Raw genomic sequence first — 17,926 nt, forward strand, 5'->3', positions numbered from 1 at the left:
AAGAAGCTTTCTGAGGCTGAGCTCAACCCTTCTGCTGGACTGGAATAGGTTGTACAGTGGCTAGAGGCATGTGAGTCAGAGCTGATCTCTTCTCCTGGATTGAAAATTCAACATATTTAGAGTCAGTTCTAGAGTTATGGTGAACTCCATGTTTAAAGATTGAATTGTGAGTTCAGTCCAGTTTGGTTGCCGAGCCTGAACAGGTTGTGTATGTGAAAGTGTCACTTCAGGGTGCTTTGGAGGAGCTGTAGTGTGTGCTGCAGAGCTGTAGCGTATACCTCCGAAGTAGGTTTGGGATTGATGGTTAGCTCAAGGTCCAAAGGTTGAAATGTGACTTCTTCAGACAAGGTTGGCTGCTGAGCCTGAACAGACTCTGGAAGTTGAAGTGTCACCTCAGGGTGCTTTGGAGGAGCTGTAGTCTGCAGCAATGCAGTAGCATCAGCCTCCAAAGTATGTTCAGGAGCGATGGGAAGCTCTAGGTCTAGTGGTTATAATGGACCTCAGACAAGGTTGGCTGCTGAGCCTGAATAGGCTCTGGATGTGGAATTGTCACCTCCTGGTGCTTTGGAGGTCCTGTATTCTGCTGTAGAATGCTGTAGCTTCAGCCTCTGAAATAAGTTCAGGATTGATGTTTAGCTTAAGGTCCACAGTTTGAAATGTGACTTCTTTGGACAGGGTTGGCTGCTGAGCCTGAACACGCTCTGGATGTGGAAGTGACCCCTCAGGGTGCTTGGAGGAGCTGTAGTCTACTATAGTGCAGTAGCATCAGACTCTGAAGTAGGCTGAGCTGGAGTCTTCTGCTGGGATGGAGATTTGTCTTTTTCAGTGGACTTTGCAGGATGAGCTGAAACCTTGTCAGCTACAGATGGTTCAATCTGATTAGGGGGTTCAGAAGCTATCAAACGTCAAGTCCACATCTTTAACATTAATAGGAATGAATGCTGAGCTTCACCCAGACCTGGAGGTGAGTCTATCTCCTCATGATGTATTGAAGGTTGAGCTACGACATCCATAGAGTAATTTGGAGGCTGATCTCAACCCTCCTGCTCAACTGAAGAAGGTTGGAATGATGGTGGGTGGAGGTCAGCAGATCAGGATCCAGGGACAACTCAGGAGGCTGAGCTTCCTGGACTTGCAGCCACAATAGCAGCTACTTGAACAGGAGCCATGGGGCCCACAGGTGCAGCCTGGACATTATAGGCAGATGTCCCAGGCACAGCGAGCGACCCAGGCATGTGGGGCACAGAAAGTGACCCAGGCAAGAGGGGCACAGTGAGCCACCCAGGCAAGTGGGGTACTGGCACCACGCGCTGAGCGGGATCCCAACGATTGGCAGCCATGTCACAATTGGCAGCCGTGTCATGCTTAGCAACCAAGCACCCCTCCCCCGCCGCAGGCTCCAACTTTTATTGGTCTTGGGCTGAGAGTGGCTGCGGAAGAGCCAGGCTTCTTCCCAGAGCCACCAGGGACCCCCTGATCCTCTTCCCCTGCAGGAAAGACAACTACCTCCCGCTGGGCCTCCCTCCAGTTCCCTGCCGCTTTCCTTGCACCAGCCTTGCCCTAGTCATCAATCAGATTAAGAGCTGGTCAGTATTGAGGATCTTATGCAGGACACTTAAAAAACCATGCTGTCATTGTGTTATGTCCACAAATGTATCAATAAGCTTGAACTAGATGATTTTGCCCATCTCTGATATATCCAAAGACTTTTTCTAATAGTATTTCCTATACCCATAAGCCAATACTGGTGCCTGCTAGGCTGCACCAGCCAACAGGTGTCTGGCAGACTGACTTAAAATGACCCCTGGAACACCTGCAGACATTGGCAAGGAGAAACTAATATTAACTGGAAATTCCTTTACCAGATCCCCACAGCACATAGGGTCTCCACAGGGCCAAGTGACCTTCTCCTAAAAGGGGGACCCCTCTCCATTAACTGCAAGGATGAAATCTACTGGGGTCCACCCTAAGAGGCTAGTTTTTAACATATCCCCAGAGGTGGTACATCCCTCATGGATTCCTCTTCCTTTGTGGACATCCCCAAAATAGCCTACCTTATGATGGCAGACCTTATGCCATGTTCCACTAGCCGTTACCTGCTGCTCTAGCCTACCTGTGTGTCGACAATACACAATTTCAAGGCCAGTGCATCTTTGGTTTTCTTGGTCCCTGAGAGATTTCTGTCACTATTCATAGTGCCTCTAACCTTTGAAATAAAAGGGCCGTTGGTCTCATTGTAGCTGGCATAGGGGCAGCTGTTGGCCTAGCAGCAGCCACGGGGAGGATTTGCCTACCATGAAGCCACCTTAAGAAATTTAACAGACAGTATAACTGCCCTAGAAAGAAGTACTGGCAATGCCCTCAGAAACTTAGAACAACAGTCTTGCTCTGGCTGAGTGGCTCAGTTAGTTGGAGTGTCACCCTGTACACCAAAAAAGTTGTGGGTTTGATTCCCGGTCAGGGCACATACCTAGGTTGTGGGTTTAATCCCCAGTTGGGGCATGTACAGGAGGCAGCTGATTGTTGTTTCTCTATCACATTGATGTTTCCCGCTCTCTCTCTCCAAGAATCAATAAAAACATGTGAGGATTAAAAAACAAAACAAAACACCTTACAATGGTCTCTAGATTCTCTTGCTAATGTTGTGCCAGATAATAGACTATCCCTCAGTTACCTATTGCAGCAGAGGGAGGGCTATGTGCAGTCATAAACAAAGCCTGCTGCGCTTCCATCAACTCTTTGAGTCAAGTATACGAAAGCATCAAAAAAAATCTAGGTCCAGGCCACCTGGCTTCATAACTTTCAAAAGGGGAACCCTTCTTCCAGTTCAATCTGGGATACTGTAAAATCTGCTCTCCCCTCCATTACCTGTTTTCCCCCTCCTTGGACCTCTACTAGTTATAGTTCTCATCTTTGGACCATGTTTTTTTAACCTTTTCATCAAATTTGTCACCTCTAGGATACAACAATTCCATACCAAGATGATGATGCTTCAGGGATTCTGGCCCATCCCTACTTTAGAAGAATCAGCTAACAGCCTCTCTGTTCCAGACTTGGATCCCATCCCCTTGCCTCCCTTAGATCAGGCAGGGAGAGACTTCCATACCCTACACAGGCAGGGACCACAGCCCTTGTCAGCAGGAAGCAGTTACTGAAGACAGACCATCTCCCTCATCACCCCTAAAAGATTTTAGGGATGGAAGTCTCTGAGGGGGAAATGAGGCAGGTTAGTAAGAAGCTAGGAAAATTAATTCCTTGGCAAGTGGAATGGGGAAACTGAGAAAGACAGCTGAACAAACTGGCCGAGCAATTTACAGCCAGCTAATAAATCACAAAATCTTATCTTCTCTAACCAAGGACACTTAGGAGAAAATAGTTTACACATTCCAGACCATGCCAGGGCAGACCCACCTCAGTCCCTGTCCCTTTCCAGTGACCTCTTCAGAGAGATTTGAAGGCTCGGGTAAGGGTTTTGCAAAGGAGACTCTAGAGGTACAGCTGGGGCCTTCTGGGTATTAGCAGGATTTTCAGGATCCTTAGGGAGCTGTGGAGGCTGAGATAGGAGCCTCCTGCTGAAGTGGAGGTGGATCTATCTGTTAGATGTGCTCTGGATGCTAAGCCTTGGCCTCTGCCTCCGATGAAAATGATTGAACCTCCTCAGCGGTCTGTGGATGCTGAGTGGGGGCCTCTTGTTGGGGTGAAGCTTCAGTCTCCTCAGAAAGCTCTGGATGATGAGTTTGGGCTTCCTGCGGGGGTGGAGAAATTTCTACCTCCTCAGGGGGCTCAGAAAGTTTATCTGGGCCCCTAGGAAATCCATAGGTAGATTCTCCTCAGGATAAAGGACACCCATACTGGGATTGAAATGATCGTCCTGCAATATTCTAGATGCTGAGGTGTTTTTCCAATTGGCTTGGAGTTCCAACAACAACTTTGGCTAGATGCTGAGCTAGATCTTTGATGATGAAGCTAAATTGGGGCTAAACCAGAGGACTTAGAATTCCTCCAAAAGGGGCTAGAACAGTGGAAGCAAAGGGAGACCACACCTTAGGAATTCTGTCCTTCCAGGGACTATAGAGTTACTTCTCTGAAAACACTAGGCTGTGTTTCTATCGCATCTCTATGATTGCTAATGCTGGTCTTGAGGAAGGTGAAGCAAAGACAAGATCAGGGCAATGACCATTTTCACTGAGGCTTTAGCATTGAGGTGTCTTCCCTTGTTACTGTCAATTCCACTGATCACAGACAGTGCCTCCTCCTCACCCTACCCCTCTACCCCAGTCCTCAGTTGATGCCCTGAATTGCATCCCTTCATTGACTTCTTGGGGGGAACTCCCTTCGTACTCATGATTCAGTTTCTGAGAGCTGGCTTCTATGAGTTTGGCAGGGCGAGAGGAAGGAAATGGAAACTGCTGAATCAGCCACTTTCTGATAATGGACCTTATCCACCTCCATGAGCACAGCACTTACTACATTGTGTTATATGTGTTATTTATGTGATTTTCTCTTTAAAAAATTTACACTATGTCCTGTTGACTTTAAACCAAATTCATGCCATGTCTTGTTGGTGGATTTAAATCAAATCCTAGCACATGATGATAATATGATGACTCTTCTGACATAGTCTCTATTTCTTATAATTTTGTTCTTTTAATAAAAGGGATTTATTAAATATAAAATTCTATCTTAGTAATTATATATGTAAGATTTTCCATATCAGTCCTAAATCCAGGAAATAGCCCTTTGTCTTATGTGTTTTTCCTTGAATTGGAAAATAACATACTTGTTATATGCAAAGTATATGCTACTGCATATGTTGAATGAATAATGTGAGGGAGCCTCAGGATGGTTGAAATGGTTGTAAATGGTCTTAGAAATTTCCTGGGTGGCAAACTGATGTTCCCAGATGAAATGGTTAGCCCAGGATCATGCAGTTAAAATTGGTCATTTTTGTATTTCACTGTGTGCATTATTTAGCAGTGTATCTCCACTGATAACCACAATGCCTGACACATAGTAGAGCTTAATAAATATTTGGTAAATGAATGAATAAATTCCTGATTTGACTAATAGTATGTGTTATGCCCAAGTCCCACTATGGAGCTGAAATACTAACAGGAATGAAAGGACCAGAAGGGCCATGGAGTTAAGCTCTTGATCTTTAGAGCTGATCCAAGATCCCTTAGGCAGTGGTGGCAGAAAGTAGCCAGCAGTCAACACAGTGGATCTATCAGCATGGAGGGGCTTGATTTGCATCCTAACTTTCTGGCTCATTCCAGCCTCTTTGAGGCCCCACCTCAGTCCAGCAGAGTGCCCCAGCCATGAGTACAGGGAATTCTGGCTGAACAATTAATGTTCTGCAAGATTACTGCCTTGTCCTGCTCTGCTCACCTTTTCATTTCTTCCTAAGCCCTGGCCCTGCTGGACTGGTTTCCTTTCTGTTTCTGGCCCTGCAGTTTTCACTTCCCCAGGTGTCGATCTCAGCTCTCTCCCTTCAAGAGCAGTGGCTCCATGGATGGGTTCACTGATAATGCTGCCCTTGTTTGGTCCAGCACCAGCCTCCTTTTTTCAGGTGTGGCCAAGTCAGGTTGCATGAGGCTTGGCTCCACCTTTCATGTAGGTAGAAACAATGTCCTGAGGGCCCCTTCTAGCATCGTAGAGAGACAATGTCTCCATGCAGCCCCTTCTCTCTGCTTTTCTATCTTGAGTTCTTATCATGCTCCTCTGTATGTATACAGTAGATGAAGGCATACATGTGGACATTGGATTAGATCCCCCTGTCCCTCTACTCCTCCTGCATTCTCCACTCACTAAAAGGTATCCCCTCCTACTCAGCTTCCAAGCCAGTAAGCTGGGAGTCACCCTTGGCTCATCCCTCCCCTTCACCTCCTTCATCTACAGTATTGCCCCCTTATCCGTGGTTTCACTTTCCTTGGTTTCAGTTATCCATGGTCAATTGTCGTCCAAAATATTAAATGGAAAATTCAGATGTAATCAATTCATGAGTTTTAAATTGTGCTCTGTCTTGCTCCATGTCGTTGGGGACGTGAATCATGTCTTGGTCCAGTGTTTCCACGCTGTATGCACTACCTGCCAGTTAGTCACTTAGTAGCCATCTCAGTTATCAGACTGATTGTTGGTATCACAGTGCTCGTGTTCAAGTAACACTTATTTTACTTAATGATGGCTCCAACATGCAATAGTGATGCTGGCAATTGGGATATGCCAAAGAGAAGCCATTAAGTGCTTCCTTTAAATGAAAAGGTATGTATGTGGTATAGGAAAGAGCATAGTATATGTAGGGCTCAGTACTTTCAACAATGATTTTAACACCCTTATGAAGTCGGGACTTGCACCTCCAATTTTATAGATGAGGAAACAGAGGCACAGAGGTGATGTGACTTGCTAAGGCTTGTAAGTCTGTTTGGAGAGCACCATGAAAGAATGATCCAAAAGGACAGCTGTGATGCTGAGGGTCATCATGTCAACATGGGGTGGAGAAGTTTTAAGTAACAGCGGCAGTACTATATAGAGGGAAGACGAAGTAGTTCAGTCAGGAAAGTGGGCCTCCGTCACTTATCATTGGCTATTCATTAGGAAAGTCACCTTGCCTTACTGGAGCTCAATTTTCATACCTGTAAAGTAGGGGTAATATTATCCACTTGGAAGGGTTGTTATGAGGTGATGTGTAAAGCACCCATCACAGGGTCTGGCATCTGGAAGAGTTTCTCTTTCCTTCTCTGAGCCTCAGCCTTTTCACTTAAAATGAGCATAGTGTCTAACTTCCTAGCGTCATCATGTGGATCAGCTCTCTAAATCCCAAAGCAAAGGTGGAGTGTTATCATGAGCACAGAGGAACAAGTGTCAGATTTGGTCCTGGAGTGTTGTGGGAATAACCTAAATCCATGTTTCCTTAATAACCCTTCCATCAGAACTTCCTAGTACATGAGTCAGAACAGGGCCCTGACATAGAATCACAAGCACAGTCAAGCCTCGATCTGCAGAATGTAGTTTATTAAAGGTGGGAGGAACCTCTCAGACCATCTCGTTCAACCCTCTCATATTATGAAAACTGAGTGCCAAGGACTGAGAAGTGACTTGCTAATAGCCACTTAGAGGTATAGGGCATGCTGAGGCCAGATGCTGCCTGAAAGATTTTAGAAAAGTCTGAAGCATGAGCTAGGACAGGGCATTTGTATAGAAAGGCCACTGGAAATAGCTTGGGTTGACCTGAAAGTTGAGTGGGATGGGGTCTCAGGGAATCACCAGGGCGGTGAATAGTGCTATCCAGATTGATGGAGACTCAGATATGGCTCCCTGTCCCAGCTCTGGGGGGAGGGCTCATCAAAGGAGCTATGGCCTCTGCGAACACTTCTGCCTGGGAGAAAGCTGCCCTCTTCCACCAGCTCCTGCCCTGATGCCAGACAACTCAGTTCCTCCCCCTATGTCCCCGGTGTCTTTTGAGCTGCTGCCCCAGTGCTAGAGCTCAGAGGGAGCGAGTCTCAAGTAAGTCCGTATGTGAGCTCTTTAAGAGGAACTCTGGGGCTCCAGCAGCCCTCCATCTTGCTCAGCCTCAATCTCTGCTGGTTTTTACAGCCAGGTGTTATGGGGACTTCTCTTTCTAGCACTGGAACCCTGGGCTGGGGGCCTGGTGTGGGGCTGGGATCCCTCGCTCCTCAAGGGGGGGGTCTCTGCAGCCAAGATATCCCTCCCAATTAAAAACCTCTGCAGGTGTGGGGGGGACCAGCCCATTCCATGTCTCCACCCCTCCTACCAGTCTCAATGTGGCTTCTTTAAATCCCTAGTTGAAGGACTTCCATTCAGCCAGCTTTCAGGCAGTTCCAAAAAGTGGTGGTTCTGTAGCTGTAATTTTGATGTGGTTGTGGGAGGAGGCGAGTACTGCGTTTTCCTATGCTACCGTCTTGACTGGAAGTCTTGCCCTCCAGAACTTTAAGAGAATAAATGTGTGCTGTTTTAGGACATCAAGTTTGGGGGATTTGTTACAGCAGCAATTGGAAGCTCATACAATCACCAACTAAAGAATCACCAACAGTGGCTCCCTCCAGCTCAGTGTGAAAGGTAATGGAATATTTTAGAAGGTGAGACAAACCCAGGGTGAAGTGGACATATTCCAAGGTAATGGACTATAATGAGGCGAGACATCTCAAGAGGAGGGTCTGCTTCAGCAGCTGAGAATGAGGGCTGAGGCTTCACCAAGGGTGCAAAACCCATCCGCCAGGTTAAAAGGAAGCCTGCCTCTTCTTGAGACTCCTGTGGCCCTCTGAGGGTGAGGAGAACCTTGGTTACTATTGGAAGATTCTAGCCTCTTACTTGTCACATGAAGTCTAGAGAAGAGCTGTAACCTGTCTCTGGTTTTATTATTAGAGAGGGGGTGGAGTTAGGGCCAGAAACTGGGTCTCCCTCTCACACTGGAATCTTTTTTCCCACACCTCCCTGCCCCTGAGCAAACTGGAAGGGAGGAACTCAGTCCCACAGAGGCTGCATTGCCAGAGAAGGCTGCAGGAGACCCCAGTGCCCTCCTGAAGAAGTGCTTCACCCAGGAGTTATAAACAAAAGCATGGAGTCCTTGTGGTGGGGCAGTGTGGGACTTCACCTGTTTCACAACATGAGACTGTTTTTTTCTTTTTCTCTTTTCATAAAACTTTCTTACCCTGAGGCCAGGGAGCTGGTATCTCCTTACTTGACTTTTCAGTTGAGGTTTCTCTGGGTCTCTGGGAGGGACTCGAGCCAGAACAAGATAGAGGACAGAGGCCTACCATTTGTGGAGCAGCTTCTGGAGGTCAGGCCTGTGTTTTTTCTCTTCTCTTGCAGTACCTGCCTCCCCCAGTTCCCTTCCCTGTCTGTTTCCTCCTGTTCTGGTTTATGCAACTCTTGTCCTCTCCCTATGTCACCCCCACCCAGAATCTTATGTAACGCTCCCCTGACAGGCATTTTCCCCCTAGGACACCAGAAGCTGAGCAAGCAGAAGGAGGGAACAAAGATACAACCTGAGCTGTGGATGGTGAAAGGAACCCCAGTTCTTCCTGATGACTGAGCCCAGCGGTCACATGGCTGTCCCAAGCTACTTTCCATACTCACCCTTCACAGACCCAAGGGACTCGTCCTCTCTCTCTTTTCTAGTTGTCTCCACCTGTTCTCCCTCCTTAATGCCTCTCCTCTTGGGTTCCACTAAGTCTAAGCAGACAGAAAATGGAAAAAGGTGTAGAAATTGAGACAAAATTGTGACTGCATTTTTCTGCTTTTTAAGTAGTGCGGATGAAAAAGGAGCCACATACTAAACCTGACAAGCTCAGGAGAGGACTGCATGATGGCCTACAAACTCAGAGACCCAAAGTAACCACATCGGATGGTTCACACATTGAAATTCCTAACTAAGAGTGGGTCATGGCTGGTAGTCACATTCTCGACATGTAGCTCCCTTGACAAAGGTTAATCTTTACCTTTAAGTGAGCCTGTCTATTGTCTTCGAGCAACTAAGTTAACATACCTTTGAACTATCAGAGTAATTTTCTTTTCTAGATTCCTTGAAGGCACAACCACTGGGACCAGAGCGCAAGACCACATAGTTATCTTGTTGCCCAAATACCATCTCTATGTGCTGTACGTGCTAACTATTCTGTACCCACCAATGTAAAGATGTGACTCTCCACTTTACTTTTTATCCAATCTCAGAGATTTCCCCACTTTGCTTTCTCCCACCTCCTTAATCTACCACCAATGAAGTTCCCTCCCTACGTCGTCTTTTATTCTAATGTATAAATAAGCTGCAAAACTGCCATTGTGGGGAGCATTTTCAAAATCCCTTGAGATTCTGCTTCCTGGCAATTGTTATCAGTTTGGCTCAAATAAATTCATAAAAATTCTCTACAGGTGCAGGCATTTCTTACATTGACAGTAGTTTCACGTTAAAATATTTGATAATTGTTTTAAATATATACATTTAGAAGAAAAGAGAAAGTAAGGAATTTTTTTTCTTTAGGGAAAGACAGACTTGATACTGACAGGATGTTCAGGGGACTTCCCCCTCCCCCAATAGTTTGATATCATGCACTCGGTGGTCTTGAAATAAATAATTTTTGAATAAGTAACAGTAGACATTGTGCAAAATTTTAAAGGACATGCAAGAAAAAAAATTAATCTATACCCAAGTATTCAGTTCTCTTCTCTGGAAGCAATGAAGGCTGATACCATTCTTTAATGAGTTCACTGAGAGATTCAACAACCTTTTAAAGGTGTCAGGAAATGGAACAATGAAAGCAGTAACAAGGAATGTCCAAACCATCAGGGCCTTACATTTCTAGCCTTTATCCTAAGGGTGCTTTGAACCTCTCCTTTTATGTGTCTAGATTTACAAAGTTCTTGCCAATTTTGCTCTGGGACAAATATAATTCTGACATAATTAAGTTCTGAAGCATTGAAAATGCTACCTTCTCCCCCCTTTAATCAATTCCCTACACAAGGGATTGCTGGAAATATCACTGATGAGTTTTATAAGACTACCTCTTTCCTGTGATGCTTATGAATTTCGAAGTCACAGACTTTGAAGTGCAAAAATGGAATTTTTTTTTTTTCCATAATTGAACCCAACTCTCCTGTCCCCATTTTTTTTTGGTGAGAGATCATTTAGCGTGGCCACAGAGTAAACATAATTGCTGCCTGGTGTTTTTTCCGGGTTGAGAATGTTCCACCTGCCATCTTTCTTTTCCTTCGCCTATTCTTCCCAGAGTCCATCTGCATTCTGGGGGGCTGCTGTGTGGTTAGGCTGTGGAGAGCGCAGGACTCTTGCTCCTTGTTGAAGGAATCTTGACCTGAGATGCATCTCAGCCCTCTGGTCACTGGACATCACCTCTCTGGTTTGTCACTTGTCCTCCCATGGCCTCCTGGGTTAGGTTGATGACAGTATTTCTTTTGTCTCATTCTAGGCTCCTCTGTGCCCACCAGGCCTGAGGCTTCTTGGAAAGGCTGACAGTCTTCTTGGGCCACATCTCCCTCCTGATCCCTACATCTACAGTCCGCCCTCTTCCTGGGCAGGTTGGGGCCCGATTAGGATCATTCTCAAATGTCTGTTTGACTTACATCTTTCACTTTATTCTCCTACACATGTCTATCTTATTTTGTCTTCAATATGTGGAAAACTAGCTCTTAAAATCATCATGAATTTAAAAAATACATATATCATTTATGGTAGCAACCCTATCCCCAGTTTTTTGGGGGGCTTGGCCTTATAGTCACCTTCTGTTCCCCAACTGAAATCCTTTTCTCTCAAGATACCCAGGTCTTAAAATGGAAAGCCTGTGCTTTCAGAACAATTGTTATCAGAGTTTTAAGAAAATCCACTGATGAACTCAACTGATTTGTTTCTCTAAGCCATGTCCACCCTCCCCTGAGGGCAGTGAGTCTAGGTTATAGTTGGTTGCTTGCAGGGTATGGGAGTAAGTATAAGAAATTAGGGGAGTGAGAAAAGACACCTTGTAAATTTTTTCAAAATATTATCTGTTACATATGTACAGTAACATAGAAAGGCAAACAGGCCCACCTGTGTTGATGAGACTTCCTTGGCCAGATCTGCGCCATCTGGTTTTTAGTTTCATTGTCTCTGACATAAGTCTCATGCTCTACAACAAAATGCCTTGGTGTTTATCCTCAGCTTTTCAGGAAGCAGGGGAACAATGCAACCTGAACTAGATCTGGGACTGGTGAGCTGAGCATGTGGTTAGGTGTTTGAAGGATATGGCAGAGATAGGAAATGACTCTTTGGAATATGAAATTCCAGGAAAAATGGAATGTTAGCAAATTTAGGAGTCCAAACACAAAGCTGCTGCACCCTCACATGCTAGCCTGAAAATAAAAGAAATAAGACCTCGATGGCTACATGTGTGAAGGGTAAGTGTTGCAGGCCAAGGGCTTGTAGGGATTCCCAACATCTAGACTCAGCCTTCTTCCTGAATGTTTTTCTTTTTTAGTATTAAAATACACATAACAAAATTTACCATCAAAACCATTTTTACGTGTACAGTTCAGTGGTATTAAACACATTCGCATTGTTGTGCAGCCATCACCAGCACCCATCCCTATGACTCTCTTCATCTTGTAAATCTGAAACTCTATAACTATTAAATCCCATTCTCTCCTCCCTGCCAGCTCCGGCAACCACCTTTATACTTTCTGTCTCTATGATTTGACTAAGTATTTCATGTAAGTGGAACCATACAGCATTTGTCTTTTTGTGACTGGCTTATTTCACTTAGCATGATGTCCGTAAGGTTCACCCATGTTGTGGCATATTGGAGAATTTCCTTTCCTTTTACGGTTAAATATTTCCTTATATGTATATACTACATTTTGCTTATGTACTGATCAGTCAATGGGCACTTGGGTTGTTTCCATGTTTCGCTTGTGACTAATGCTGCTATAAACATGAGTATACAAATAGCTCTTCGAGATCCTGCTTTCAATTCTTTTGGGTACATACCCAGAAGTGGAATTGCTGGGTTTTATGGTAATTCTATATTTAATTTTTTTAGAATCCCCTGTACTGTTCTTCCCTTAATTTTTTATATGTCTGATGATTGCTGCAGACACCTGGAAACTATGAAGTGATAATCTGTCATAAGAACTTGCCAAATCCCTAAATTTGTGATTGTCACTAGAGCACTAGAAATCAACTATTGATGGAGACATTTTGTTTAGTTTTTCACAAAGAAATAAAGGTTTTATCAGGTAGGTGAAGTGTTCCTCATTTTCATGTGCATGAGAGCATCTTGGGAGCTTTTCTGAACTCCACCATTGGACATTCATCATCGTTGGGTCTGAGATGGGGTTGAAGTGTTTGCAAAGCATGGACTTCCTTCGAGTCTCAGCCCCTTCACCTGTGACATGGGGGTACCAATGGAAGCAACCCCAAGGCTTGTGAGGCTTCAGTGAGATGACAGTTGTGAAGTACAGGCACAGATCCTGTTGTACAATTGCTTGCTTAATAAAGGTCAAAGATTGTTATAATTGAAGGGAGGCCCTGTCTAGCAGCCTTACAGCTACTGTTATTGAAATGCATCCCTCAGCAAAACTACCATAGGCCATAATTACCTTTGCTTCAAACTGGAAACTCCAAGTGCTAGAGTAGCAAACACCAGGTTATGCTGTCATATGTGATTTCCTCTAATTAAATTTCTTTTCATAACTGTGGTGAGAGTTCTTTGCCCCACATTCCCAACTGGAGTACATCCCAAGGGGAGTGTGGGAATATACAGCTTGAAATAGTCCATTACAATTTAATTTGGGGAAGCAAGATTACAAATGCTTCGGGTCAGTGTGTGAGAAATCCATGTCTCCTTCCCTGTGGGAGGAGGTGTAAATAGGTTAGTCTTTTTGGAGAACAATTTAGCAATATCTTCCAACTCTATAGTAAACACATCATTTGCATTTCCATGTGTAGGCATCTATTCTGGGAAAAATACTGACATATATAAACAAAGAAGCATATACAAAGTATATGGTGCATATAACAGCAAATTGTTTGTGATACAGAATCCATCTAAATGTTCAACAGTTGAAATTTGGTCAAATAAATTATGAACCACTTATATAATGGAATATTAGATAGTGGGTAGTTTAAAAAAGGGGGAAAAGATACTAACATGGAAATCTCTCCAAGACATAATGTTAAGTGAGTAGAGCAACACAATACAATATAATTTCATTTCTGCAGAAAAGAGACATATTTGTAAATAAACATGTGTGTATGTAAAAACATAGAAAAGGGCTTAGGGAAATACACAGCAAACGTGAAAATTTTTTTAAGAAGAACTTTTAAAGATTATGTTAACTAAGTGATAGTAGTCATGTCTAAGTCACTTTAGAGAGGGATTAGGGAGTCCTCCCCTTGCTGGCGGGGCTCTGGAGAATTCTCCTGCAAGTTCTTCGGGGCTGTCCACTTTGGCCCCATTCACTTACCAAGGCCATGCTGCTCAGCAGTCTGGCAGCCGCCTTGGATTTGGATTTGGGCTTGCTATTTGTCATGCTCTTTGCTGCTTTTTGGCCATTGATCTACACCCTGCACTGAGCTGCCATGGCCTCTTCAGGTACTTTGGTCCCTCCTTCAGATGAGGGGTCCTGGGTGCTTGTACCCTTTGAGCCTCCAAAGATTCTGAGATGCTGGGTGTAAGCTAACTACCTGGGTGACCAGTCTGAGCCCTCCTCTCTAGGCTTGCTTAGTGTTTCTCTGCTCTTAGAGTAACTTATCCAGGCCTCCCAATAGGTGCTCATGAGGTGCTTGTCTGAGATCTGACCATCAAGAACAAAGCAGGCTTTCTCTTCCTTCCCGTGGTCCTTGGGAATTTTACCTCTACACTCCCTTCTCTGAGCTTCTGTAACTGGGATAAAAAAGAGGGCAGGCTTCTTACTCAGGCCCCTGTACAACATTTAGTATGCTTTTCCTATAGTTCAGCTCATTGTAGCCCTTTCTCTAGGAACCTCTCAGTTTGGAGCAGGGTAGGCTCAGAGACCACCAACCATCAAGAGTGGGCCCTGCCCGGCTGGGCGTGGATCAGTGGTTGAGTGTTGACCTAGGACCCAGGCGATTGGGGTTTGATTCCCGGTCGGGGCACATGCCTGGGTTGCGGGCTTGATCAATGACTCATCATTGATGTTTCTATCTCTGTCTCTCCCTCTCCTTTCCTCTCTCTGAAATCAATAAAGATATATTTAAAAAAAAATTTTTTTTTAAAAAAAGACTGGGCCCTGTCTCTCAACCTCCAAGGCCCAGCCAGCTTGTGATCTTTGAACATCCATCTCCTTAGATGAGTGACATTACCTACCTATGACTATCTTTGTGATTAAGGGGTGGCCCTCATTCCACCTCTACTTAAGAATCTCAGCTTTGGGCTGGCTCCAAAGCACCACACATTCACCACCTCTCCCAGAAGCACATCTAATCTTCCTGGAACTGGACCTCCAGGGAGCACCAGATGGAGCAACACCTAGCTTCGTAGTTTACACTCTTATTCTGAAATTCTAAATTATACAGGGAGAATTCTTTTCTTTGGCCACTGTTCCTAATGACACCAGAAAAGCCATTGCCAAATTGTGATGTAGCAATGCACAAGGGGCTAAAAAGTGTTCCCGGAACTCTCCTGTTTGGCATTGCATATCCAAGAGAACATGCCCTAATTAGAGAGAAACCAGTTATGAACTAGAACAAAAGATCTAGGTCATGTCATACTCTTCCTACTCTACAGCCCTGCCCCATACTCCTTGCTGGTGACCCTGAGGGTATAAATTGGGGCTGGGCTCTGTGTGTGCATTCTCATCAAAGGCCAACATGAAGACAGGCACAGTCTTTGTTCTAGTGGCTTTCATCGCCGTGGGGATGGAGATGGCCTACGCTCGGATACCTATTAAAGGTGAGGGTGCTGAGGGGGGGTGTCCTACTGACAGCAGAGAAGGCTCAGAGCCCAGCTTCAGACCTGGGGATGGTTTGGCACAGAAGCAGGCAGTGTGTCCACTGCAGAAGGGAGATTTGGCATTGATCAGATCCACATTCTTTGACCTTCAGGAGTGATCACCCTGCATTTCCCATTCTTCTTATCAGATCAGGATGGGTCTGATTAGAAGTTGAGGTTTTCTCTAGATGTGCTTTGGATGCGGGACTCCAACAGGGATTAGCTCCGGGATGGACATAGGGTATGTGTGAGGTGGAGAGATGGCTGTCTGTGATCAGAGATTTTCTAATATCTTCTTATAAGGTGGAAAGAAGAGGGTTGTAACAGTGCAGCTCTCTTGCCTGCTGGGACTGTACAGCCTTTAGAGCAGGGACTGACTGTGAAAATGGGGGGCTATAGAGTGAAAGTGGAGCTGCTGAGGGGAGGGTTCCAGGAGCATGAAGTAAGAAATGGAAGAGGTGGGGGTCCTGCCAGCACTGAGGCCATCTGACCTCTAACACCAATTCTCACTCCTGCTTAGTGACCATTCCAGACTCCACAAAAACCATTGTATGTTTCAGATCAAAGACCTGGATTCTGCCCTGAGGTGCCCAAAGGAACTTTTGGGATTTGTATTGAAAGTTGCTCAGGAGATGGATCATGTCCCAAGGGAATGAAATGCTGCAGCAATGGATGTGGTCATGTCTGCAAAACTGCTCTCCGTGTGGTGAGTATAAATCGGTCAAGAGCTATCCAAGGGTGCAATAACTCCCCAGTGGGCTTTCCTGGGGCAGATGGGTGCTCACGTGTCCATGGGTGCTCCTGCATGCAGGAGTCTGGATAACTCCAAGAGGAAGGGGCTGGAAATGAATGGCAGAAGGACACCCGGCTGCATTATCCAAGACCCTCTCCTTGAAGAGAAGACCTATCCCTATCCCTGGGGGGCTCTCAGTTGAGACAAGTAACCATGATTCTAGCTTCACAGGTCATTATTAACCCAGGGTTTTTCACCCTCCATTCCCTCCCCCACCAAGGGGGCTTAACTCTTTCTGGAAAATGGGTGATTGTGGGAGGAGGAGGGAAAGGAAAGGGAACCCCAGTTATTATCTCCTGTGTTAGTCAGGCATTGTATTGAAGTTAGATAAAAAGGTAAACACAATCAAGTCAGGGAGACAGAACTATGTAAATAATTACAACCCAGGATGATCATTGCTTTGTACTGGTTTCTACTAAGGTCTGTGGGAGCAAAGGGAAGAGTTATTGGCTTTGTCTGGGTGGGTGGGTGGATCGGTGGGTGTTGAGAAGGTTGTCAGAGAGTAGAGAGCATTTAAGAGAGAGCTTAAAGGAGGCATAAAGTTTGCCAGAGGAAGAAAGGGCAGTTCAGATGATGGGAGAATGTGGGTCCTCAGCTGGAGATGGGAAAGTGACTGTGGTAGGTAGAAGCTGCAGCATCTCAGGGGCACAACGTCTCAGCATCTCAGTACAGTGCCATCCAAGCCGGGGTCCAAAGAAGAATGAGCTGCCTGCCAAAAAGTTGGGTAGACTGCTGGAGGTTTCTGAGCAGAGAAAATGTCATGATCAAATTTGTATTTTAGAAGGGTGGCTCTGGTGGCCATGTGGAAGATGGACAGGGTGTTTATTAAGCATGCCCGGAGACCAGCCCCAGAAGATTTCTCATGAATCCACAAATACAGTGCTTGGCTAACAAGACTTCTCCACAATCCACTCCTGGCCATTCTCTATCCCTGGACTTGCAGCCCTAGAAGATGAAGATCTAAAGTGGTGGAGTGACCTCTTCTAAAGAGCTTGTGTCTAAAATAAACTTTATCTGTAGCATTATTCAGGCTGTGTCATTCTTTCCATTAGGCATTCTAGTGGACCCTCTGTGGATGAGCAGGACCCTATGTGTGCCCTGCACTGAGCCCATGAATGCAAGGCACTCATGATAGAGTCCCCTCAGCTAGTCCCTTTCCCCTTTCCATGTCCATGTCTCTCAAAGGGCAAAGTGCATAGTAATATTTTCTCAACCATCCTGTGAATAAAAATGACCTCCTAGCATGTAGCCGACCTATTGGAGCAGCCTTTATAAGGGAAAGACTCAGGAGGAGCAGGAGCAGAAGCAAGTGTGGGGATACCCTATTCCAGGGCAACACACTGACATCTAGCAGGATGGATGCTTAGCTCTAGGAGAGTAACCCTGGCCCCTGGGGTGTGGGGTTTTGAGTAGCATGGGGTGGGAAGCACCTGGAGTGATTAGAAGTTAGGGTACAGTTAGGGGACAAACAGTGACTTCTTGGTACATGGGTCGGTGCTCAACCACTGAACCACACCTGCCAGGCCCCAAGAGTGTTTTTGAAAAGGACTTTTTGACTTTGGATGCCTGAAGATATCTTTATTTTGTCCTCACATTTAAATTATAGTTTACCTGGATATAGCATTCTAGGTTTAAATATTTTCTTTAACACTTTGAGGCTGTTTATTCATAATCTTGC

At 45.2% G+C, this 17,926-nt stretch overlaps 1 protein-coding gene across 1 annotated transcript; it reads left to right on the forward strand.

Moving 5' to 3' along the window:
• Positions 1 to 14,728: 14,728 nt before the first annotated feature.
• Positions 14,729 to 17,273, forward strand: LOC107535280 (WAP four-disulfide core domain protein 18-like). The gene is made up of 3 exons (XM_016210670.2): positions 14,729 to 15,416; positions 16,016 to 16,161; positions 17,030 to 17,273. Exons 1-3 carry the CDS (start codon positions 15,335 to 15,337, stop codon positions 17,075 to 17,077), a joined length of 276 nt encoding a protein of 91 aa, XP_016066156.1. The 5' UTR covers positions 14,729 to 15,334; the 3' UTR covers positions 17,078 to 17,273.
• Positions 17,274 to 17,926: the final 653 nt, after the last annotated feature.

The sequence above is a fragment of the Miniopterus natalensis genome, chromosome 17 (genome assembly GCF_054644295.1).
Source record: "Miniopterus natalensis isolate mMinNat1 chromosome 17, mMinNat1.hap1, whole genome shotgun sequence".
In the NCBI taxonomy this organism is placed as follows: Eukaryota; Metazoa; Chordata; class Mammalia; order Chiroptera; family Miniopteridae; genus Miniopterus; species Miniopterus natalensis.